This window comes from Lagopus leucura, unplaced genomic scaffold, assembly GCF_019238085.1.
Source record: "Lagopus leucura isolate 7727_CA_CO unplaced genomic scaffold, USGS_WTPT01 Super-Scaffold_100040, whole genome shotgun sequence".
NCBI classification, from domain to species: Eukaryota; Metazoa; Chordata; class Aves; order Galliformes; family Phasianidae; genus Lagopus; species Lagopus leucura.
In genome coordinates, this window is record NW_024962289.1 from 2,294,930 (window position 1) to 2,318,668 (window position 23,739).

Below are 23,739 nucleotides of genomic sequence, written 5' to 3' on the forward strand. Positions count from 1 at the left end.
TGGTCATTAAGGAGAGTTCACAAATAAGATCGACTCCTAAGTGCTTCCTGTTAAGTGGCAACACAAGAAGGTTCCAGCAAAGCGATCAGCTCACATCCTCGAGGAAAGCTGGAGAGTTGCTGGGGGCCGAGGTGCGGGATGCACTCCTGGCACCCGGGGAATGTCACGGAGGGAGGGAGTGAAGCCCCTCTGCCAGCGGGTCCTGCGGGGTCAGCCGAGGCCGGAGCTCACGAGGAGGGGCGGCCGGGCGCGGGGCAGTGCCGGGCACCTGTGCTGCGCCGTAACGTTGCCCGAGGCGCAGCGGCAGCTCCCGATCCGGCGCCGCGTTTTGCTCGAGCTGCAAGTGCCGGCCCCGCCGAAGAAGGAGGGAGGGAGGCAGCGGGGGAAGGAGGAGCTCAGGCTCCTCGGGGAGGCCGGCCCGCTCCCGCCCCTCAGCTGGGAGCCCGCAGCCGAGCTGCCGCAAACTTCAGAGCCGAGCCGAAGCGGCGCAGCGCGGAGTCGGGCATGGGGTAACCGCTCCGTTCCGCTCCGCCCTGCGCTGCCCGCCATGTAGGCGAGCCCACGGGGGCTGCGCGCATCGCTCCGCACCGCTCCCGCGCAGCGTTCGGCCCTGGGCCGGGGGTCGCGGCGGGGGGACCATGCGGAGCGCCCCGACCGCCGGGCTCCTGCCGCTGCTCCTGGGGCTGCGGCTGCTGCTGGGCGGCGGCGCCGAGGCGCAGTACTCCAGCGACCTGTGCAACTGGAAGGGGAGGTGAGACCAGGGGGAGAAAGCGGGGGCTGCCCCGCGTCCCCTCATCTCGGGGAGAAACCGGGGGCGATAACAAAAGGGCGAAAGCGGGATGCCCGGCCGGGTGCGGGGAGGGGGCGGCATGAGGCGGGAGCGGGGCGGCTCTGCTCCTCTCCGCTCTGCTCCGCTCTCCCGTCCCTGCGAGGCAGCACTGGAACGGCCGGGACAGGGCAGGGCTGGAGCGACCGGGGCAGGCTCCCTTCTGCCCAGCGGCGCCGTGGGCTGAGGACGATGATGAGGAGGAGGAGGGCGGTGCCACGTTCCCGAGGAGAGATTTATCCCCTCGACCGTCTTCCCGGGGCTGTCTCGCTTTCCCCAGGGATGCGATCGGCGCTGAGATGCGCGGTTCCTCGGGATGCGCTGCACCTGCGGGCCGCTCCGCCGCTCAGCGCGCTGCTCACCACCCCGCACCGCCGCCGCTCCCGGCCCCGCAGCAGCGCCGTCCCGGCGGGTCCTGGAAGCTGCCCGCTCCGTCCCGAGAGCGCTGGGCTGCCGCAGCCCGCTCCGATCTGTTCTAATTGCCCTGAATAAGGAACGACGTCGGTTCTCAAACGTTTATCTCCCGAATTATCTCTCCTTTAATTGCTCGTAATAAGTTCAGCGTGTGCGGTTGGGTCTGTTCATGGTTTTAAAAAGCTCCTCTGCTAAAAGGCAAGCACTGCTGGATCTGGCTTTGTGTCGGCTTGAAGAGAATTGCTTGGGGAGTCAGAAATGTTGGCTCGCTGCTCTGCTGAGATCTGAATTTCTGTAAAATAAAAGTTGGGCCAGCTCGTGTCAGGAAGGTATTTTGGAGTAGGGAGAATTCGAAGTGGGGAAACAGCTGGGCTGACTCGCAGCGTAACAACTTCCTATCTGTGGCTGTCTGGAGGCTGATGCCGCTATTTACTTCTTTTCTAAACTTTTTTGGACTCCTGACAACTGATGTGTCGTTAATCCCTGTGAAGCCACTTGAAGGCGAGTCCGTTCGATATGGGCCAAACCTATTAGTCCTCTGGCAAATAATGATTGCATTATTTTCCTTTTCCGGCCTCCCTGCTCTGAAAGCTGTACCTGTTTTCATCCCTAAGCATTCCAGCTGTGTGCATCTTCTGGGTGGGCAGCTGTCCCCACAGAGCCCATGGGGAGGGGATGGAGCAGGCCTGGCTGTCTCTGGCCTCACTGGTAGCATGCAGGTGTCACCAGAAATGCTGCTGGTCCTAAGGTGTTAACTGGCACCTGATTTGTCCTAAAGGACTAGCAGTTAGGAAGGATGAAGGTACTCTGATGTGCCAATAAGTACTCTCTAATTAAGTATTTCAGTGTGGATACTTAATAGCTACGTAGGTCAGAAAGGATTTTCTATTGTGGAATGTAGTGTTTTGAAGTCATTGGGTGGTTTGTGTTATATTTTGGCCATAACTTTGAAAAGCCTATGAACTTGGATACCAAAATTGAGTCTTTCTTCTTGCTGAGAAGTTCTAGGTTGGCTTGTGTGGGCAGACTGAGAGCCTAGTGATCTTCTACAGTAAACCTGAAGGCTTTTTCTCACCTTTATATACATCTATATTAGAAATGATGAAAACAGAATCTATTTGGTATGATTTTTTTCCCCACCAGTTTGTGAAGCAACCAGCCCATATCCCTGAGTACTGTGAGGAGCTGTGCTGGGATTCCTATGCATATCCCTCATGCTTCCAGGGGAATGTGATGCAATGCACAGTGTGACACCTGCAATTTAAGTACACTCAGTAGGCCACAGCAGCATCCTAATAAAGAGCTTAGTACAGAGCTTCCAGGAGAGCACTGTCCAGAAAGCAAGCAGAAACTTTGCTGTGGTGTGTGCCTGGTTATTACTCTTGCTGTAGCTTCAGGTTTTCTTGCTGCAGTGACTTCACAATGTTTTGGGCAAAACCACCCCACTGACATGCTGAGAATATGCTGCTCTGACCTTATTGATGCAGTCTGGAAGAGTGAGAATTCAGCTCACTCTGTGGTGTGGCAGATTACACCCATTGGTCTTACCCTCTGCATCAGGGAAGTCTTGATGTTGTCATCCTTAATTATCTAATTATCCCCTAAATTAGGATCTGAAGTTCTCTGCGTTCACTGAAGGGTGCTGAGAGGATGTTGGTACTCTGAGTAACTCTTCAGAGCATCTGAAATAGAAGTAGATAGTGCCAGTCCTGTCATCCCTTTTTTCTTCTGAATAGCACCTGTTGCATATTGCAGCATAATTGCTTACTGCACCATAGATCTTTCAAGGCAGACATGGGGCAGGGCTGAAACCAGAAAGGGAGTGAGGAGACCAGTGCAGTGATTCAGGATGTTCTCATGGATTGGTATGAGGAAGCAGTGCTTGTTGCAGATGGAAGTTCCAATAAACTGCAGAGATCTGAAGGAGATGATGGATGGCTCATCCGTCACTGTAACCGTGAGTCTGCTCCCATATCTGCCTGCTGTGAATTTAAAAGCAACAAAAACATGATGAACTTGGGGGGAAAAAAAATAGAAAAGATAGACCTGCTTTATTGTATGGTATGGACCTTTATTTCAGGGTATAAGTGGCCAGCGAGAGCTAAGCGTGGCATTAAACAAGCTTGATGTGGTGACATGTCATTTTGACTGCAAGCAAAGTGACAGGTCTGACTGGATGATGGTGGTTGCTGTTAAGTAACACTGGTGTGTATTTTGAAATCTGCTTAACTTCTGAGTCACCCTTTATTACAGGGCTTAATGTGTACAGGTACTTGTGCTTGATGTGTCTGTCCAATGGCATCACTCTTGCCTGTGGGATATAATTGGCTTTCAGAAGATAATTTCAGAGTCCGCCCTGTTTTGTTTTATTTTGTTTGAGCAGCATGATTGTTTGAATGTTGAGGCTTTTTTTTTCCTCTGGCAGAAATTCAGTGCCTCAGTGCTGGTAGGATCACTTGCAACAGCAGTTTCAGTGCATGAGTTCACAGTTTTGCCCCATGCACCTTCCCTCTGTTTAAACACTGAGGTTTAGGAGTGGAAGTTGCCAGTATAAGGCCTACAGATCCTATGTAGCTTGTTTTGATGTCCTGAGAATGAACAAGTGATGCATGAGGGCTCTTCTGTTTTGGTTTTGTTTTTTTTTTGCAGTGGAATAAACTTCACACTATTTAGTTTTACTTATTCACTGCTTGCAAGAAAACAGACTTCTGTGTTTTCTGTTGAGTGGCATCACGCTCGTGCTGTGGTGAAAGCTGATTTTTGTGGACCAGATGTGGATTTACAGTCAACTTGAAATGTCCCACTGAAAGTTAAGTTTCCTGAACGTGTCAAGCACTACCGAAATTGGAGGGCAAGAGACCAGAGGTCAAAAACTTGTCCCTCGATTCTCCTCCTCTGTGTTCTTGATGTGGCTTTCAAGATCATTCAGAAGCACATGTTTGCAGGCATATTATTATTAAATATGACTTTTTGTCCTGAGCTTCCTCGTGTAACCTCTATCAAGTGGGTCACACTGACACTCACAATAATGAGTCACATCAACAGTAAATGCAAACCATATGTTGGTTTGCATGTGTGTTTTTCACCCCCCCTTCCATCTTTCCCCCCCCCATTTTACAAACAGTTTCTTGTTACTTTCTAAATGCTTGAATTTTAACCCCGTTCAGCACGTGAATGTATCTTTGGGGTGAAGAGCTGTCAATTCAGAGGTTTCTGTTGAGAAACCAGAGATTGATGTCATTACTTGCACTATTTTAAAACACATTCTGTCTTTGCCACAGATTTCCTGTGTACCCTTAGACAAGTTGTTTCATCCTTTTTACGTATTTTCCTTTCTTGGTTAATCTGGTAAACAGGAGTTTCTCCAAAGTGCTGAGCAGCAGATCGGGGAGCTGCATTCAGGGCCTCATTGTGGGTGGTGCTTTATGGGCGCAGAATGAAAGATGCTTATATTTGGGAGCTGGGTTGGAGCGGACCCTAAGGCCCCCAGCCCCACTCCTGCCATGGGCTGCTTGTCCCCCAGCTCGGGCTGCCCAGGGCCCATCCATATCCTGTGGTACCTCCAGGCTTGGGCACCACAGCTCCGTGTGCACAGCAGCGCTGGGGCCTCGCCGCCCTCTGAGTGAAGAATATCATCTCAAAATCTCATCTAAATTCACCTCTTTTTGTTGAAAGCTGTTCCTCTTCTCCTATCAGCACACTCCCTAATACAGAGCCCTCGCCAGCTTTCCTTTAGGCCTTCAAGTACCAGAGCCCCTCTTTAAGTACTGGTAAATATTAGTGCTTGAAGTCTGGGTAAAGAACATGTGCAGGGTTGGCCCAGTAGCAGCGACGTGCAGCAAGAGCTGCTCAGAGCCATTCCTGCTTCAGGCCATGGGCAAGCAGGCTGTAGGATTTACTACAGGTTTCCCTTCAGCCTGGGCATCCCGCAGGCCTGGGATCCCTGTGTTGCTCCGGTCCCATCTCTGTGATTACTGCCCTCAAAATGACTGCTGGGGTGTTTGTTTTCTTGCCCTGGTGCTGGGCAAGGAGTGGTGATGTCCCACTGTCCCAGCAGCACTAACTGGCCCCTTTGAGCACCCATAGCTCAGAGCTTTTGGAGTTAAGCAGTGAAAGGTTTAACCTCATGTTGAGGGAAGTAGGGGAGCTTACTTCTGTGCTTCCTAGCTATGAATGAGGAGTGGGGGGAGGTCTTTTTTCCCCACCTCCTATTTTGGAGACTGGGGTGGGAGTATCAGCAGCACCAGAGCATCCCTTTGCTCCAGCTCGCGGCGTGAGCTTGGCTTCCCTCCCAGTTTCAGATCCATTGGGAATACAGACTTGGAAGAGGAACAAAGTACTCATAGAAAGGTGGGGTCAGATCTGTGAGGCTGGAGACTGTGCTGGTGTGAGCCACCGGGAAGGGAGCTGCAGTGTACGTGTTTCACTGGTGTGCGCCCAGTCATTTGCCACAGCTCAGCTGATGGGCAGCAATCGAGGCTGTAGTAATTTAGCTGTGTTTGATCATGTGCTTATATCCTACTTAATGTTGAAGTCGATTATTAGTGGTTTGACTTTTTCTTTTGGAAGACGATTTGAAAATTGTCCTTTAATATTAAGATGAATGCTTCTGGCAGCTGCCGAGCTGGCTGGGCTAACACTCAGCCCTACAGTAGATTTCCTGCGCTTGTTGATGTGGCTCTTTGAAGGTTTGAGGTTATGACATTTGCTTTACTAGCTCTGTCATTTGTCTAACTTTCTCTTTCTTTCCTCCCTCAGTGGCTTAACTCATGAGTCTCACAAGAAGGATGTTGAACAGGTCTACCTCCGCTGTTCCGAAGGCTCCATAGAGTGGATGTATCCCACAGGAGCTCTCATAGTCAACCTGCGACCCAACACTTCACCTGCCTCCTACAAACATTTGACTGTTTGCATAAAGCCCTTCAAGGACTCTGCAGGAGCAAATATTTATTTGGAAAAAACTGGAGAATTGAAACTCTTGGTCCGAGATGGAGAGCGCAGCCCCAGCAAGGTGTACTGCTTTGGCTATGAGCAGGGGGGGCTGTTTGTCGAGGCCACCCCCCAGCAGGACATTAGCAGGAAGATTACAGGCTTCCAGTACGAATTGATGAGCAGGGGGATTGCATCTGATTTGCACACAGTTTCTGGTGAGTTCTGGGATATCGGTCGTGTTTTCACGTATTGTATTGGATGCAGAACAGATGGTAGAGAGAGTGAGTGGGAAAGTGGTTGGCTCTGAATTTCATGTGCTTTTAAGGGCATGTTTTATAAACGGGCTATTGCAGAAGAATAGATATATATTTTTAATTCCTTGTTGTTGTTTTTTGGAAGCTGGTAGCACAGGCTGAACTCCAAATTATTTGTTAAGGGCTACATTGTGAACGGTTCTCCCCTTACAGGCCTGGGGTGAATCACAGGAACTGGCTTTACCCTGCAATGAACTCCAGTGTGAACTGGGCTTCCGAGCCTTGCTGCAGCAGTTGGCTAACCGCTTTTTTTAATCAGTTTTTAAAACCCCACTGCATGTTTTGAATAACAAACATTTAAACGAGGAGGAACTCCTTTTCTTTTCTTTTTTTTTTTTTTTTCCTCTACAACTACTGCTCCTTGCTGACCCAATTATTTTTTTCGTCTCTGGTGTGCTCCTTCCTCAGCTCTTCTAGTTCACTCTCTGGAGCATTGCTGTGCAGCCTCCAGCAGGCTGATGCTGTGTGCACGGTGCCAATGCTGTCCTCTCTCTCACCCACTCTGCAAATCAGGTTCTGCAGGGAGGAGTTTTATACCAACAAAAGTTTGTAGGAAGGGGGAATGCACGAAAGAATTTATGAGCCTTAAAAGTCCGATACCCCAGAGACATTCAAGGCCAGGTTGGATGGGATCTGGTGGTTGGCAACCAGCACATGGCAGATGGACATGGATGTCCTCTCCAACCTGAGCCATTCTGTGATTGCACTTGAGAACAAAAGCTGTAGGTGTAACCTAATTGTGCTAATCAAGTAGGCAGTTTGAGAAGAAGAATAATTGGTGGAGGATGATGGGGAAGGGGAATTCTTTTCAGCTAGGTGGTGTCTGATTCTCTTCCATGCAGAATTGCCTCTAGGTTTTATCCCTGATTCCTGGAAGGGGAGAAGCCCAGTGCAACCTGCGCGGCAGCAGATGGAGGACAGTGTGTCCCAAAAGTCAGCCCAAGGAGCAGAGCGTAGGCTGCTGAGGGTGGGCAGCACGATGCCTTGTGCTGTGGCTGAGATGCCACTTGATACACAGCAGTGTGGTTGATGAGGCTGTCGCTGTATTTCCAGGCCGTGTGTCTCCCATCCTGTTCTGGGTAGATGACTGAACAGCTTGAGTCCCATTCTCTTCCACAAGAGGACCCTGGGTTAGTGCATTCGTGCATTCTTGTTGCTCTGCTGCCATGCAGATGTTGGCTGCTCAGATCTTTTCCACAGATCTTCTTTCGACGCTGAAAACAGTTCCTAACAGCCACATAGCAGCGGGCTGAGGGCTAATGCAGTAACCCTGATAGCTGACAGATGGCGTGTTTGCCATGAAAACAAAAAAACGCAAATATTCACATATTTAAACTGCTTTCTTTGCTCCTGCTCTGCGTGCAACTCGCAGGGCAGTATTGAGGGCTGTGCGTTGCAAGGAGACTTCACCACTTCTGCACTTTACAAGAGCTGCAAAGAGGTCTGGCACCAACTGCAGAGCTGCTTTCCCTGTAAGATCATTTCTTCAAAGATGAATATGCTGTGCAGAATGCTAGCTATGTAGTAAAATTCCATCACAGAAGACATTAAAGACATTGTTTGATCAGTTATTTGGAGAATGTTCCCAGAGTCAGTGCTCCTTTCTTTGTGAGGACGCAGATGCAGGCAGGCCAGCAAGAAGCAAGTCACACTTTACCAAGAAAAGTCAAGATACGATTTTTTTTTCCCAAAGAAAAGTTGAAATTGTTTTTGCATGTGCATAAAAATAGTACAAGAGAAAGAGTGCTCATCCCCTCCCTTAATTTGCACGTGGATATGATTTCTTCTGAGCTTTGTACAGTTGCGTGTGCTCGCCATCTCAGAACAAGCCGCACTGTTCTCAGAATTCAGTGCTCTTCACTCCACGTAAAATCTTGGGTATTTTTCTTCAGAGACTTTCAGCAGTCAGACTGAGGGCTGAATCTGACTACAGCCTTCCTCTCTGATAGGCACATTAAACCGCATTTTCTAGGACTGCTGTGTTTTCAGCTCTGACAGACGCTGGTTGACTTCTCAGCACTGTTATAAAACAATGCGGGAGGCTTATCTGCTTCACACTCCAAGTGTCCTGTTTGGACAGAAGAAGTGTTTTAATAGTTCATCAGCAGAGCCTTCAAGGCAAACGAGGGACCTCTATTGTATTTTAAATGATTTCTTCTGCTTGTTTTTGGATTCTATTGCTAGGGAGGGGTGATGGGGGGTGAAAACACGATGGAAATGCCATACATGACTCTTTCCACTACTCAGTCAGATGAGCACTTTTATTCTCCTATAAATATCTATATGTCTGGGGAAACTGCCAAATAGCTTGCGAGGCTTCTATGGAGCAATGCATTCGGGACCCCTTGCAGCCTGTGGACCTTCTTTCTTCTGTAGCTGCTTCTGCTTTTAGTGTGAAAACTCCAAATAAATGCTCTTTGCCGATCAGTCTGTTTGGGGAGGAAGTCTGCTGCAGTCAGCGGTGGTCTCTTCGTGGTTGGGTGCCTGAAGCTTTGGTGCTTGTGCTTTGGTCATAAAAGACCCAGGTGTGGGGCTTGGTGATCCAGCCCTTTCCTTGTGCAATAGCTATTCCAGCAATCACTCGCAATTTCTCTCGACTTTCCCTCAACGGTGTGTTTGTTTCCTGGTGATAATTATTGTACTCTGCCCTTGAGTTTACTCTCTCTTCCTAACTTGGCATCCCGGCTCTGATTAAAGAGTGTAAGTCATCTGTTTAATACTTTAATGACCTGTTGTGTCCTCAGAGTCCTGACATTGCAGGGCGCATCAACAAATCAGCGATGCTTGGCAGGGTGCCTGTGGTTTAATTAGAAAACCTCAAGTTTTATTAGTTTGCAGCCATTCTTTCCCACTTAATCAGAGCCTTGCAAATAATTCAGCAGAAAACACACACAGGTTCTGAATAAGCCTTTCCCTTTTCTTGGGAAGGTTGAAAGACACAGCAAATTGCTACGATTTTCCAAATTTGGGGAGCTTGGCTCTGAGTTTGCCTTACCACATTCTCTAAAGGTTTCCCTAATTGGGGGAAATACGTATTGTACACTGATATGCTTTAATCCAGATTTCTGAAATCTGGCACAGGATGGTTTTTAGTCCAGTGGTGACCAGCGAAAAAATGCATTTCACGTCACTGGGAATTAGCAGTCCCATGGAAGGGTCAGCTTCACCATTCGGGCATCCTGATGGCCATGTTCTCCCTGATACCCGAGGCCATGGGTGGTTGAAATGGTTTCCTTTTCAGATTAGGTTTTGGGTTGGACCCCCCAATGTAATTCGCACCCGTGCAGATGGGTGTAGATGGGCCATTGACTTCAGCCAGTGCTTTCAGTGGCTCTGGAGCCCAACGGAGGAACTGAGGCAGAGCGACATTTTGGCTCAAGGCCATCGAGAAGCTGCAGAACTCGTTTAGGTTGTTGAGTTCTGTTGATTCTCATCTCTTCTGCTGGGTTGAAATACTCCGCAGCTGTGATACTGGCAGGTAGATGGAGTTTTTGCCAGGAGTGTTGTTCAGCTCCCAGCAGTGTTCTGAGAGCGGTGATCCACCCAAACTGCCTGGTCTGGGTCTGCGGGGATCAAATTCCTATGGAAAGGGCGAAGGTCTCTTGAGAGTCATTTGCTTTTCCTGTTCTTCAGCTGCTCCTCTACCGACCTGAAACAGGGCTCTGTACGTTTGGCCAAGCGCTGGAGGACCAAAGGACCTTTATTTCCTCCCTGAGTTCAGTATTTCAGGAATATGGCATCCAAGCTCTGGATCCATCTTTACACAAGCATAATTTGCCTTTCCCATTATGCGCTCGTGGGGTTATCTATAATTTGATTGTTAGGGCTCAGGAGGTAAATTGAAAGCACTTTCGTTACCCTCCCACTTTTGTGTAGTAAAGAAGTCAAACTTTAACAAAAATGGCCCTTTATCTTGATGGCATCTCCCCACTTAGAGCAGGTTCTAGTAACTGTTTGATATGTTTTCCTTATTAATGCTGGGTACCTGGCTGAGAATATTAATAGATAGGAGGTCCTGTGCTGAAATGGGTATCTGAAAAACAAAAGCAGAACTGGATAAATCCAGTTAACTAATGAAGGACAGTATTCAGCTATTTCCTGTAAGCTATTAATTCACTGGCCTGAGAAAACAGACTGGAAATTAAGAACGCTTATTGGTATCTGGGCTACGATTAAGAGCTTAAGAGCAAAGCTTTTTGGGTTCCTTCCTGGGTGAAATGATTTTGAAGCGCAGTTCTGTTACATGGGCAGCACGTGTGCTCCACTCAAACCCTCTTACACTGAGCAGGGCTGATGCTTTCAGGAGTCAGTGGGCCTCAATAAGGCGAAACTGTTGAACTGAGAAGTCTTCAACCACCAATAAAATAAAACGGGAGGGATGCCCTAATTTAATCTCTCCTTCCCCAAGCAAATGGGTTTGACAGCAGTCTCCTGTGGCCCCGCTTGCCCTTTGATGTTGCCAGGGCAGGAGCTGGTTCTGCAGTGGGCAGACGAGGTGACAATGGAGCAGCAATGATAAATACACAGCTGCAGGGGACAGGCTGTAAGAAAATAGCTTATTTTTGCTAGACTGGCCACGAATGCCGTTAGCTTATTTCCCAACTCAGTGGGCAGTCAAAACCAATAAGCAGTCAGGTGAATTGTGCGGGCAGCTGGGGCTCTGCTTTGCGCTGACCTTTATGTATTGCAGGAGATGGTCCCCACCACCAGGTCTGCAATCCAGCCGAGTTGCTTGGCAGTCTTTAATAATGCTCTGTGCTTGCTCGGCGAAAGTGTTTAGCTTGCTAATTCCTGAGGCTGTAGTTATAGAGGGGATGGGGGAGCTGCATTCCTCCTCCTGTCCCTCCACCTTCCTGGAGGAGTAAGAAACTTAGGTCAGAATTTGCCTGCGCTGGGGGCTCGATTTGCAGGGTGGAAAATCTCTTTAGCTGTAATCTGTTGTAGAAGCCAGAAAGCATTCACTGTAATGTTACGTGGGTACCTGGAAGCCGCCCTGGGCCCAAAGCTGTGACTTGTTAAATATGCATGGGGAGCCTGGCTGGGTTTTCCAGTGCTTTAACCCATCCCCAGGATCGTCTGTGTGTGCAGGATGGAGCTCTGCCCCAGTGGGGCTGTCAGATTTACACCAATGTAGGCACAGTCTGAGTGGAAGTGAGAAATGGAAGGAAAAATTCTGTGTAGGATAGGTCAGTGATCTGAGGATGACAAGAAAAGAGGGGGAAAAAAAAAAAAGAATGCATACATCTTAAAGCTTTTCCTGTTATAAATATAGAACCTGAAGTAAGTTTTTGTGGGGCTCACAGAGCAGTGGTATCACATCCATCACCTCCCTGCGTGGGGCTGAGCCCACTATGAGAATGTGCTGACCCAGTAAACCTGGGTTTAAAATGACACTCACTGTGTTCCTTCAGAGCTCTCCTGTGTACCAGAAAGAATCCGCTTTCTAGAAACAGGCAGAAGGCCGGTGTGGATGTGAATGCAAAAGTGCTTTTTTTTTAAAGAATCACTTAATCTTTGATCTGCCATTACCCCGCTCTCAGGGTTTAACTTTAACCAGCCACTCGTTACTTAATTCTATCCTGCTCCCCATAGGAGGCATTAATGGCCAGGAGAGGCGGGGATGAGGAGAGGGCTACATTGTGCTGCTGGCACAGCTCAGCCCATGGGTGCTGACTGCAGTGCTCTGGCAGGGAAATGGGAGACAACGCAGTGTAACTTCTCATCTCCTGCCCTTGCACGCTGTCTGAACGGAGTGTTTTGTTAGCTGTCTGTCACAGACCAAACCAAACAAGACATCAGAACTTCCCTTCTAACTTTGTTTTCCTCGATCTGGTGAGCGCGTGCTTTTACAAGGCTCTGGAACGGCATTTTCTTTAGAAGAAAAAAATATTTTTGCAGTGAATTTCAGGAGGGGATGATGAGCCAAGCCATAAATCTTTGTTGTTTTTCAGTCAGGAGAAATATTTGCTCTGTCTTGTGCTGCTGGGGGGTGCCAGGGCCGCATGGAAGTGCAGTGCTGCAGCTGTGGGGCAGGAGCAGAACCCAGACCCCAGGTCCTGCAACCCTCGGGGGATCTCTGACCCACAGCATCTCAGCCCCATCCTTGTGCCTGCCCAGAGCTTTCCATTCCTGGTCCTTGGTGGAGCAGCAGGGGTTCGAGGAAGGAGAAAGGAATCCTCTCGGGGACAAACAAATTGATTTTATTTTTTAATGGCTTTATGTTGGTGTCTTGTGGGCATACAGCAGAAGTTCCCAGCAGTCACTTGCTGTCTGCTTTTCTATTTAATTGCAGGGAGAGAGAGAGAAAGCAAAGAAATGGCAGGTGGTTACTGAGGCTGCTCGCACAGGAGCACGTGAGAGTGTAATTGCTTCTTGTTTGCTGGGCTCTATTTGCTGGTGCAATTTGAACAGGGGGAATTAAACCAAAGATGTGGTTTACTCAGTACAGCTATTTGGATGTGATATGCTGCGGGCTTGACTGTAACTGAGGGGTTTTATAGGACTGGTGATGCAAGGGGTAAGTGCAGGAGCTCAGCTAGGTGCTGACCTTGCTACTGCTGCACTAATGTTGTCCCAGTGAGGCTCTGCCATGAGTTTTTCTCCATCAGCACCAAGCCTGCAGCCCAGCTCCACACTGGGAACAAGTGGGGAGAGACCAGAAGGCAGCAATGGAGGCTGAGCAATGGTTGCATGTGGCAGGAGGGGCAACAGAGAAGGGAGAAGGTGTTGGGGACACGCAGTAGGCAGCCCAGAGGAGATGGGGCAGCAGGAAGCATTGTGAAGTTATGACACTTCTTGGGATTTCTCCTGGGTTGGAGCCACTTGTGCTGGGAGGTAGAGTTTAATAGCGTCTGGTGATGCTTGAATAAAATCTGCTGTGCCGTTTCTTTTGTTTCTTTCCTTTTTTTTTTTTCCCCCTTTCAACAAATGGCTGTTTGTGTTTCTAGCTGACCTTTCAGCTCATTTGTCAGAATGGGTGCTGCATCTTGGAATAGCAGAAAAGCATTGACTCTGCAGTGCAACCCCAGAGAACCCTTACATGCTCCAGAGATGCTGAGCCAAGTTTCATTTTGAAAGCTGTTGCAAATGCAGCTTGCCTGGTACCAAATCTCTCCCTCGAACTGTTTACATAAATAGTCTTCGTTGGTACTTAGGACTTTAATACCTTCTTGGAAGACATTTCTGTGAAAAGATAAATTTCTGGTTTATGGGCTCTTGTCTTGACGTTTCTCAGAATGTGAAGGTCATCACATCTCTACTGGTGAGGTTTACAGTGTGCTTTTTTTATTCTGTGCAGGAAGGATGTGGTATTAACTCAATTCTCTTGGCACGGTCCGTGCCACAGCATGTGAAAGTCTGCATTTCATTAAACTTATTTGCAGGTTTAAATAGCTCTTGGCCAGTGGTTTCTATTTTCCAAGTTACTTCTGGAAACCTGTACGTATGTGCACATTGAACCTAATGTTGGAAATGAGGTAAGGCAAGGGGCTGGAGGAGGAGATTTTCTTCTGAAGATATAAAGTAACCAAGATCCCTGCTTCAGACACAGAAATTAGAGGTGGCTCTCCACTGCAGCATCATTGCTTTGGATCAGCTGTTGAAACACCATCTTGTTCTGTACCAAATATTGGCTGAATTGTGGTGGTAGAGGGAGGGAGACACTTGAGGTTTTTTCGCTTAGCACAGAGCTCAGATTAACTTTATAATGGATATGATTAATAATGGAGATGGTTCTTTCTGCCTTCAGGAAAGCACTGAACTGGTTCTGTGCATTATTCATAGCATCAACCTTTTGGTTTAAGGAGCACAATCCTTCCTGACCCCATACGATGGCCATCGAGCTGAGGGGCTGGGATCAGCACAAGCCCAAATGTTGGGTTTGCTCCCCAGCTTGGCATTTTCCTACTGACACGCTAGGAAAAGTGCAGTGCTTGCAGAAAAGCATGTAATCCTATCCCATGCGAAGAACAGGAAAGCCTTGTAAAACAAAAGAGTGATGAGAGAGCTCCTCTGTGTGTTGTGACTGGGTGTCCGTGACTTCCAGCCCAGCTGCTCGGTGTCATCCGGCCGCGTTTTCCCCTTGTGTGTGGCTGCAGGTATTGTGTTAAGCACAGGTGTGCTGGATGTAGCTCTGCTGGTTTGAGCTCCATTTTATATTTAAGAAGAGGCATTGACATGCAGATGTGTTGATGTAGCTTGGAGTGGTGTTTCACTGCGGGGGTTGTTTGGAGGATGAAAGTTATTCTGGCTTTCTCTGGAAGAGCTTTGTGAGGGGGTAGGAAAGCTGGAGGTACACTTAGAAAGATGATTAGTCAGGGCTGGGTGAACCAGCAGTTGCCAAATAAATTTTGTGACAGGAAAGCTGTCCTTTCAAAAAGCCTAGGCAAACTTGAAAAGTAAGAATTAAAAGAATTTATTCAGCTTTTTAATTAGTGGAAGTAGGATCCGGGCAAGATCTTTTCTTTTTTTTTTTTTTTTGGTGCTCATATGATGTTTTGCCCTTAAGCCCGTGCGCCCAGGCTGCATGCAGGAGTTGGTTGAGCCATAGTCATTTCTGCTGAGGGCTCAGAAATAGGACTGAGAAATGCAGCATCACTGGAGAAACCACATTTCTATTTTTACCATCTGCTCCCGGAAGCCAGCGCTCTGCGTTTCCAGGAAGGACACTCATCCTATGATGCCCTTTCCAGTATGGCTGCAATTACAGAGCTGCCAGCAAGAGTTTAAAGGGTGTGGGTGGGTACTTTTTGTTCAGCCTGAACCAGTGCTGATGTCGGGCTGGCAGCTTTCATCTCAGAGGCTGAGGTGCTGCAATGCTGGCTGGCTTGGTTTAAAGCAGCCTGGTCTGCAACAAAACCCCCAAACCGCTTTGAATGCCTTCTGCTGAGCTTACCAACAAGAGGAAGGGATGCCTGTTTTAATCAACTGATTCAAACCTAGGGGTAACAAAGTGCTTCAGCCCTACTTGGGCCTCCTCAGGAGCTTCTGGGATGTCTGATTGCTCTTCAAAGAGTCATTCAGAAATACGAATGCATGGCTCGAGAAACTGAAGTGCTGATGAAGCAGCTGTGTGCCTTCCTCCTCCACACCTCCACCACACCGCACGCGTGTACGAGCTGAATGAAACCGAAGGGTATTCCTCAGTAAGGTGGTTTTCTGCAATTACTTTGCAGTCAATATTTTCACTTCTGCTTGAAGGTTGTCTCTCTTCCTGTGTCTGCTGTCAGAGCGATGATGATGTTCAGCAGAGCCCAGCTGGAGCCGTGGGGTGGATGGGGAAGGGTTGATGGAGGTGAGGAAATAGAGCTCTGGGATGGGGTGTGAGGACCTGCAGAGAGGTTCATCCATTCTTCTTGATGGCATGTTAAGGAAATGTAGGACAGGCTGAGAACTCCTCTTCCTCATTGGTTGGAAGCCGGTTTTGGGTAAGCTGAGGTTGGTCAGGCCCTTGTGTGGCTGCTGAAACAAACATTTCAAGGGAAGATCAGACCTATCTGTGTGATTTCTATGATGTCTGCATCATGGGTCACAACGTTAGTGGTGTCCTAAACCACAGTGATGTCCCTTTGAATAACCCTCACCTCCCTCTTCCAAAGGATAGAAGAGTTTTATGGTGCCCCAAACCAAAAGGGATGCGTGCCCTTGGAAAGGCCACCACTTACCCACAGCCCTTGAAGCGGTGAGGAGACCCAAGCTAAACTGCAGCACTAAAGGTGCCCTGAAATCCATCCCCAGGGTAGGAAGTGGCTGTCTTCAGCCATCTCAGCTCTTTGGCACTGGCCTCGCTGGGGACCACCTGGAGTTCTATGCCCTCCTTTGGGCCACGTCTGCCCCATTCGGAGCATTTCAGCCTCCCTGTAGAGCAGATCAGCAGCGTGCTCAACAAAGCTGTTGGCCAACAAGTGCAGTCTATTGTTAGCATCGCTGCGTCCTCCTCGGTAACATCAGGTTCAGAGGGCAAATCGCTCAAAGCAGCTGGGACATGACTGCTGGCTCGTGAGGAATGATGTAATTACATCTCCCTCTGTGGGGAGGTGAATAGAGAGGCCTTTGGAGGCACTGGGCCGCGGGGTGGAGGGAGAGGGCTGCCTCAGGTTACTTCAGGTCAGGATACTGTCAAAATCCATCAAAGGCATTCCCAGGAGAGTCGGCAGCCGACGTGCACAATGCAGGCTTTATGCCACAAGCGGTGCGGTTGAGTTATAGGCATCTGGGCTTTAGAGGGCTTCAATAAAACGTTGCTTTTCTCTCTTTTTTTTTTTTTTCTTTTTTTTTTTCCTACTTCCCCTGCTGCTGTGTGAATCGAGGCTCTTTGGCTTATTGAGTCTCAAGGAATTAGTGCAGCTGACGGTGGTGGTGTTGCTGTAATTTCGGAGCTGTGCTTTGGGACATGAGAACCTGGGCAGACCTCGAGCTGTCCCCAGGGAGTCGGGCACTGGGGAAACACAGCCTCTTGTTTGGCAACTGGGCCCTTTGCTCGGAAAATGAACATCTTCACCTGCTGTGCATGTGTGAAATGTTGGTTTTCCTTTTTCTTTTTTTTTTTCCCCTTCAGTTTTGATACAAGTAAGGGTGCTTCCTCTTTCAGCCTGGAAGTGTACGCATGGTTCTGACCTTCTGATAGAGGAAAACACCTGCTGCCCAGGGCAGATTGGTGCTGAAGAGCACCCCAAATGACAAAGCTGTGGCATAAACACGTGGATTCTTTCATGGCTGTAGTCCAAAAGAAAGCATAAGCACTGTCTCCTTCTTAAGATTTTATTTATGGGACTGCACAGGAATGAAGCTTTAGCTGTAGCCAGTGCATGTTATTTGCTTTTTAATGGTCCATTTACCTCAGCAGTAATCCTTCACAACTCACTTTCCATCTGTGCTTGGATAGCCAGTTTTTGCCACTTGCAGGATGTATTTGATACTCTGTGAATGCAGATGTGGGAGCTGTTCCACAGAAGAGGATTTCTGTTCTTCATCTGTCTGGTATTGCAGCGATGGGTGGTGGTAAATGGTTGTTAAATGAGCTTGCATGCCACCAAGCTGCTGTGAGTCAGCATGGATCTGAAGCAGGCTGTAAGTAATGATCTAGTGTGAGCAATACTGAGCGCTTTTAATTTCCTTCTGCATTTAAAAAGGATGCAGGATTTTGCCTTGAGTCTGCAATTAAAATGATTTTATTCCACACATATGCGTACACTTGCTCATTTGACATATTACAGTGTCAGACTATTTAAATTGATGGAACCACTTATTTTCTTTTTCATCTTTAATGCAGTTGCTTGTGTTGCACTCATTTGGAGAACAAAAATGGCTTAGTCATTCTGCTTTTTTTGATTTTCTGGGTTGGACAAACTACAGAGATGTCTGTCTAAAGAAGACTGTTTTCACTCAGAGAAGCCCAGGATGCCTTTTCGTTATTAGATCTTTGCAGAGCAAAATATCTGAAATCTGGCATTAAAAATCCAGCTGTGTTTTTTGTGGATGTCCATCAGTTACGTTTTTAGAACTTCTGTTCATATGAAAATGCTGTAGGATTCCCAGAGCTTTTCAGGTCACCTCCGTTTGGGGGACGTAAGCCAGGACCTGATGTGGGCAGAGGGAGGCTGGGGAATGGGGTGGGATGGGTTTGTTGGGTGCCACTGTGGGATGTGATGTGATTTAGGGTTTTCTGTCAGATGCAACTTGGATGTTTGGTTTAGCCACTAATCAAAGTCTCTTGAGTCTAAAAGTTAGCATAGTTTTAGACTGACATTATTGTAGTGTTCCAGTTGTGTCCAGGCTTTGGCTGGCTTTGTATTTCTCATGATATTAAACAGTTTCCAAAGTTTTTTGAAAAAGAGATGCAGTGGTATGTGGGAGCGTGGGGGAAAGAAGGCCAGCGAGGGCTGGATTGTTTCTAAAAGGCCCGAAGGCATCCAGGTTCTAATCAATAGAAATACTCAGATGATCCAGATGCTTTAACAAAACTATTTTGCCTATTCCTAGCCTCTTCTTTTAGAGCTTCTTAACCTTTCTGAATAATTCCTTCAAATATCTCCGCACAGAAATGTGCGCTTTCTATTCTCTTTAATCCTATTAAACAGCATGTTACACTGTGTATTAATCATCTGACTGGAGTAAATCTGGTGGATTGGATTCAATAATCCTTCTTTCTGGATCACCGCCTTTCCGGGACCTTGGAAAGAATCCGAGCTTTGCCCTGTCTTACGCCACAGATCGCCTCGTGCTGCGTGCTGGGGAAGGCTGATGGCTGAGCGCTGCTTAGGAGAGTTTCGAGGTACTTTGTGCAATGGATGAACTCCTCCAGCAGGCCGACAGCACTGAGAGGAAGGGTGTGACAGCTGGAGGATCCGGCAGCCAAGTGCTTTCAGATGTCGAGGTTCAAGCTCACATTTTTTGGGGAGGTGTGTAGGAGAGGTGAAGCTTCAGCTTCGGGTTTGGTTTGATGTAGTTTCAGTGCTTTGCCCCGTCTGCAGCTGCTCTCCTGCAGCTTCCCACCTGCGTGGATCAGGGCAGAGCAGCTCAATGGGTGTTCATTTTTCTGGCCTTCAGAACGACTTCGAGTGGGCTCGGATCCCTGAGCCTCCAGTGGAAAGACTTAATTAGCATCCCTAGGCAGGGCAGACCCTGATAGTAAGCAAATTCCTGAACTCAGTGGGGCATTATGGAAACATCTGTACTGCAACTACAGCACCTTCTCCTCAGAAATAGCTGGCTGAGTACAAAGAGGAGCCACATTCTTGCATTGATTAGATTAGTGCAGATATCCAAATGTTTCCAGCAGTACAGGAAATGGTCTTTGTGCTGCTTGAGCTCTACCAGATACAGGCTCAAGTTTCCGCTTTGCCTTGACGCCCTCAAACACATGCGCTGGTTTTTCTCTCCCTTCTTTGCCTCCCCCACTCTGTAACCTCCTGGAACTTTGATGTGGTGATAGACTAAATGGCTTGTGAAATAGCCCAACAACACTTGATAGAAATTGTAAGAAAGAAGCTTTGCCATCAGCCTTTAAAAGGCACATGATCTTCAAAGCGCTTTCAAGAGCTTTGAATTCGCAGCAGATCTCTCTGCAAATGCACCCGGTATCAAAACACATTTTGCATAAGAGCAGCGAGTGTGTGGGGTGTTTGCTGGATAACACATCCCAGCAGGAGTGTTAAAGAGATCCATATTCCTACTTAATTACAAAAATCTCTTGGGGGTGGGGTTGGCCTGCATTTCTCTCAGCGTTGTTGATGCCTGTCAGGTCTTTGGATCTGACAAAGATCCCTTGCTCCCCCCAAGCAGATTTTGGTTCATTTCAAACCAGCTATTTATTTCCAATCCTGTGGTCCTGTGCTAACTCTGCCCGTTTCTCTCCAGCTCCATGCCGACCATGCAGTGACACAGAGGTCCTCTTGGCCGTCTGCACTAGTGATTTTGGTGAGTTATTGTTTCCCTCCACCTTTGTTGTCCCTCTTGATCATGGCATCCGTCACCAAACCTCCATGAAAAGTGACAAACACCCACTCAAATTTGGCAAACCCCACTTGTGATAAATGCTGTAAATCCAAAGGGGTGGGGTGCACGTGAGAATGACCTCAAAATGCTCACCTACTTCCCCAGGGTGGGCAGAGCATGGTGGAAGCAGAAGTTTGAAGACCTTCTGGGTACCTCTACTTGCTGCTCTAAAATGGGCTGCTGACAAAAGACCAAAAGTTTCAATAATTCTCTGCTTCCCTTTTAAAAGAGGAAATCAGTACTAGCTGGTATCAGTACTAGCTGGTATCTGTGATGGCTGCAGAACAGAAAGTACATTGTCAGAGCTCTAAGCATGTAACTTGCTGTTATAAATCTTTGTTGCATTCTGTACTGTTTTTCTGATACAGTTATTTTTGTGTTTGAATTTAATACGTGGGTGCCTTTCCCAGATAGGTTGCAAACATGACTTATAACAAACACAAATGTGTGCTGGAGGTTACTAACACAAACTCAGCTCTAGAAATAGCAAGGAACCAAACCCAGGGCTGCTGTAGTGAGATCACTCACCTTTGAGCTGCCTGGTTACTGGGGGCTGAGTTTGGACCCCATTATTCCAATGGGGGTTTGGAGAAACCCTTCCTCATCCTTTTTGTGTTCCCAGTGATCAGAGGCTCCATTCAAGATGTAACGAACGAGGCAGAAGAGCAAGAATCCGTGATTCACGTCGGCATCAACAAACTGTACAGGCAGAAGAGCAAAGTCTTTCAACTCACGGGAGAGAGTGGGAACTGGCGAGGACAAATAAAGACCTTGCTGGAGTGTGGGGTGAGACCAGGAGATGGAGACTTTCTCTTCACAGGACGCATGCACTTTGGGGAAGCCAGGTTAGGCTGTGCCCCTCGATTTAAAGACTTCCAAAGGATGTACAAAGAAGCAAAAGACAAAGGGCTAAATCCATGTGAAATTGGCCCAGATTGAAACCCCCTGTTTGGCTGAAGGTCGCTTTTAGCTTTGGGCAGGGAATATTTCCTGGCCTCGGTGAATACTCTGGACAGTAACTGAGAGCATGGCCAGATCTGGAGTGCAGGCTGAGACCTTGCAGGACACATCTGCAGCCTGCGATGCTGTTAGACTCATGGAAGCAACAGAGGTACGAGCTCAGAAGGCTGCCAAGCAAGCAAGGCTGGATTTTTAACCAATCTTGTCCTTATGAATTAAGTTATTATATTTTTTTAGTGACTTCCTTAGGAAAACAAACCAAGAAAACTTCCATGTCTTAATAAAAACCCAAATGAAAACCAACATGCCTTTGTACCTTTTTAATACTAATTTTTGAAAATGTCTTAAGCTGATGTAGCATTTGGTATGCTGTATTCTGTATAAATGGCCGAGAATGTGATAGAGCACAGTAAACCATCTTAACGTGGCTGCTTTGTAAAAAGCTTGGTGTACAATTCAAAGTTGTTTCTTATGACAGAAATTTATGGAGCCAAACTCGTGTGTGTGTTCTTTTTTTATTTGAAAGAATGTACAATCGCCGCCTGCAATTTTTCGGCCAGGCTGGCAAATTCTTTCCATTCCAGAGAAATAAAGGTCCCTGGATTTGACACGTGCTGTTTAAAATCTTTATTTTTCCTTCTCCGTAAAGCTGATCTCGGCGACTCCAGATGTGCTCGTAGATCAGTTTCTGGGCTGCTCGCTTATTTTGTGGCTTCTCTGAGCAGAAGCAGAGTTCCTGTGAGGCATCGGGAACCGCAGTGTTTTTCAAAGGGGAAGCAGGACCTATTTTGGGAGAATTTTAGACACGTGGCCAGGCAGGACTCTTAAATGTGCTCTCTGCTGCCTATGGGGTTATTCTGGGAACACCTCTAAGAGCCAGGCTGGCCCTTGGTGCTCGCTTGATGCTTCTGGTTGCGCTAGCAGTTCAGTGTGGATGCTCATGCGATCCCCAGGGCTGGACCTCCTCCTGAAAACCATTCTCACCATGTTACCTAGAATCATAGAATCGTTAAGGTTGAAAAAGACTACAGAGAGCATCCAGACCAACCACAGCACTGCCCACTAACCATCTCCCTAAGTACTACATCCACGCATTTCTTGAACATCACTTATGTAAGCAGCGCCCAGGGGAGGGACAGTGGCTGTCGCCCACCATTCAGTCCCATCATTCCCCATAACCTGCAATACAGCCCTTTAAGAAAGACTGTTTAACCTCTTGCTTGTGTTTCTGCTTCAGCACTTTCTATCACTTCAATTTGTAGGCCACCAGCTTCTCTGTACAAAAAAAAATCTCTCGGTGAGTTGAAAAGCCTTACCCCTCCAATCCCCTCCGTGTAGTTGCTGTTCCTGAGGCTTAAGGAGGACTGTGTGACTTGAGGACGGCCTTCCCAAGTGTGGCTGCAGGAAGATCTCAGATGGTTGGGACAGGGATGTCCTACAAGACTTCCCAGGTGGTTAAAAACAAGGTTGTTCCGAAATACAGGCCCAAAGTGGGACAGAAATCCCACTGAAACCATGTGTGGGGCTTCACCCAGCAAGACTCATCTGAGGGCTTGCAGGGCAAGGGAAATTCCTCTTGGCCATGCTGAGAAGATTCTAGAAGACTCCAAGAAATCGTGGCTGCTTCTGCAAAGGCTTCTAACCCTGTCACCAGCAAACACCAGCACCCAACTCAGTCCAGGATTCTCTCATCCTGTTTTCAGTTTTAAGAGGGCCGGTGGAGAGGGAAATGACCCTTCTTTGCTTTCAGCCTGCTCCAGCCCCTCTGCTGTGGGGTTGCTTTCTCTGGGTGGGATTCTTCTGTGCTTGGGCTCTCCCACTTCAGGGATTTAAGCCAGCCTGTTTTAGGGTGGAAATGATTCTGCCAGCATTGAGCTGGCTGCTGAGTACATCTAAGGGGGCATTTCAGAAGCTTTGTACCTAACTTCTCCTGTTGGATTTTTTTCCGGCATGCAGTGGCTGCTGGCAGGACGAGGAGGGGGAGAACAACATGTTCCTGGAATTGTCTCCAGGCTGCCCACTCTCCTCTTCCTATGTGAGGCTGTGGGAGCGAGGGGAAGAGGCGAAATTAAATGTTCAGCCAGTATTTGTGAGAGGACAGCGCTAGCAAAACACCAACAGGCAGCAAGGCTTTGCCCCCGGAGCTCCAGCTTTGGCTGCAGTTTGATTTTTTTTTTTTTTTTTTTAATGGCAGTTTAAATTGTAGGCTCTTTTGAAAATACCCTTTGAACAAAGCTTGGAGCCAAGTGCTGGAGTGGAGCTTTCCTTTGCTCTGGTGGCTTGTTTGGCTGCAAGGAGGAATGGGGCCGTGCCGTCCACACTTCTAGAGGCACTGGCCTTGCTCTCTGCATTCCCCCGGGGAGCTGCCATGTCCCGTGAGCTCATTGGAAATCCTTGGCAGAGGAGGGAATATTGTGCTCCTTTCCTATGCTGTGCCCCAGCTCCACAATACACTGCTGGGATGGAGCGTCAGAGCACTCAGCACGCTGCCCATCACACTGCTGACACTTGCACAAATACAATTACAGAGTGCTGGAGGTGTGGCTGGATGAGCCATCACCCAGCCCAGAGCCCTGCTCTTTAATCAAAGCAGCATTAAAGTCTTGCTCTGCAGCATTTTTTCCCCCTCTGCCCTCGTCCCTGACCTGGGCTCTGGGTGCTACAGCATTACAGCTGATGTGCATCATCCCCAGCAAAGCACCAGGAATTGCAGGTGTCCCTCCCTGCTGTGGGTGCCACATCCCAACAGCTGGGTGTGTGTGCTTTGTGCACTGTGAGGGTAATGCTGGGATTCCTCCC

At 48.1% G+C, this 23,739-nt stretch overlaps 1 protein-coding gene across 1 annotated transcript; it reads left to right on the plus strand.

Moving 5' to 3' along the window:
- Positions 1–638: 638 nt before the first annotated feature.
- On the plus strand, positions 639–21,548 carry METRNL (meteorin like, glial cell differentiation regulator). Its single transcript, XM_042883896.1, has 4 exons — positions 639–751; positions 5,999–6,387; positions 19,843–19,902; positions 20,603–21,548. The coding sequence occupies exons 1-4, from the start codon at positions 639–641 to the stop codon at positions 20,917–20,919; spliced, it is 879 nt and encodes a 292-aa protein (XP_042739830.1). The 3' UTR covers positions 20,920–21,548.
- The last annotated feature ends 2,191 nt before the right edge of the window (positions 21,549–23,739 follow it).

Coding starts and splice junctions, on each gene's coding strand:
- METRNL (XM_042883896.1), top strand. CDS start 639: ATGCGGAGCGCCCCGACCGCCGGGCTCCTGCCGCTGCTCCTGGGGCTG. Junction 752..5,998: donor CTGTGCAACTGGAAGGGGAG/GTGAGACCAGGG, acceptor TTCCTCCCTCAG/TGGCTTAACTCATGAGTCTC. Junction 19,903..20,602: donor CGTCTGCACTAGTGATTTTG/GTGAGTTATTGT, acceptor TTGTGTTCCCAG/TGATCAGAGGCTCCATTCAA.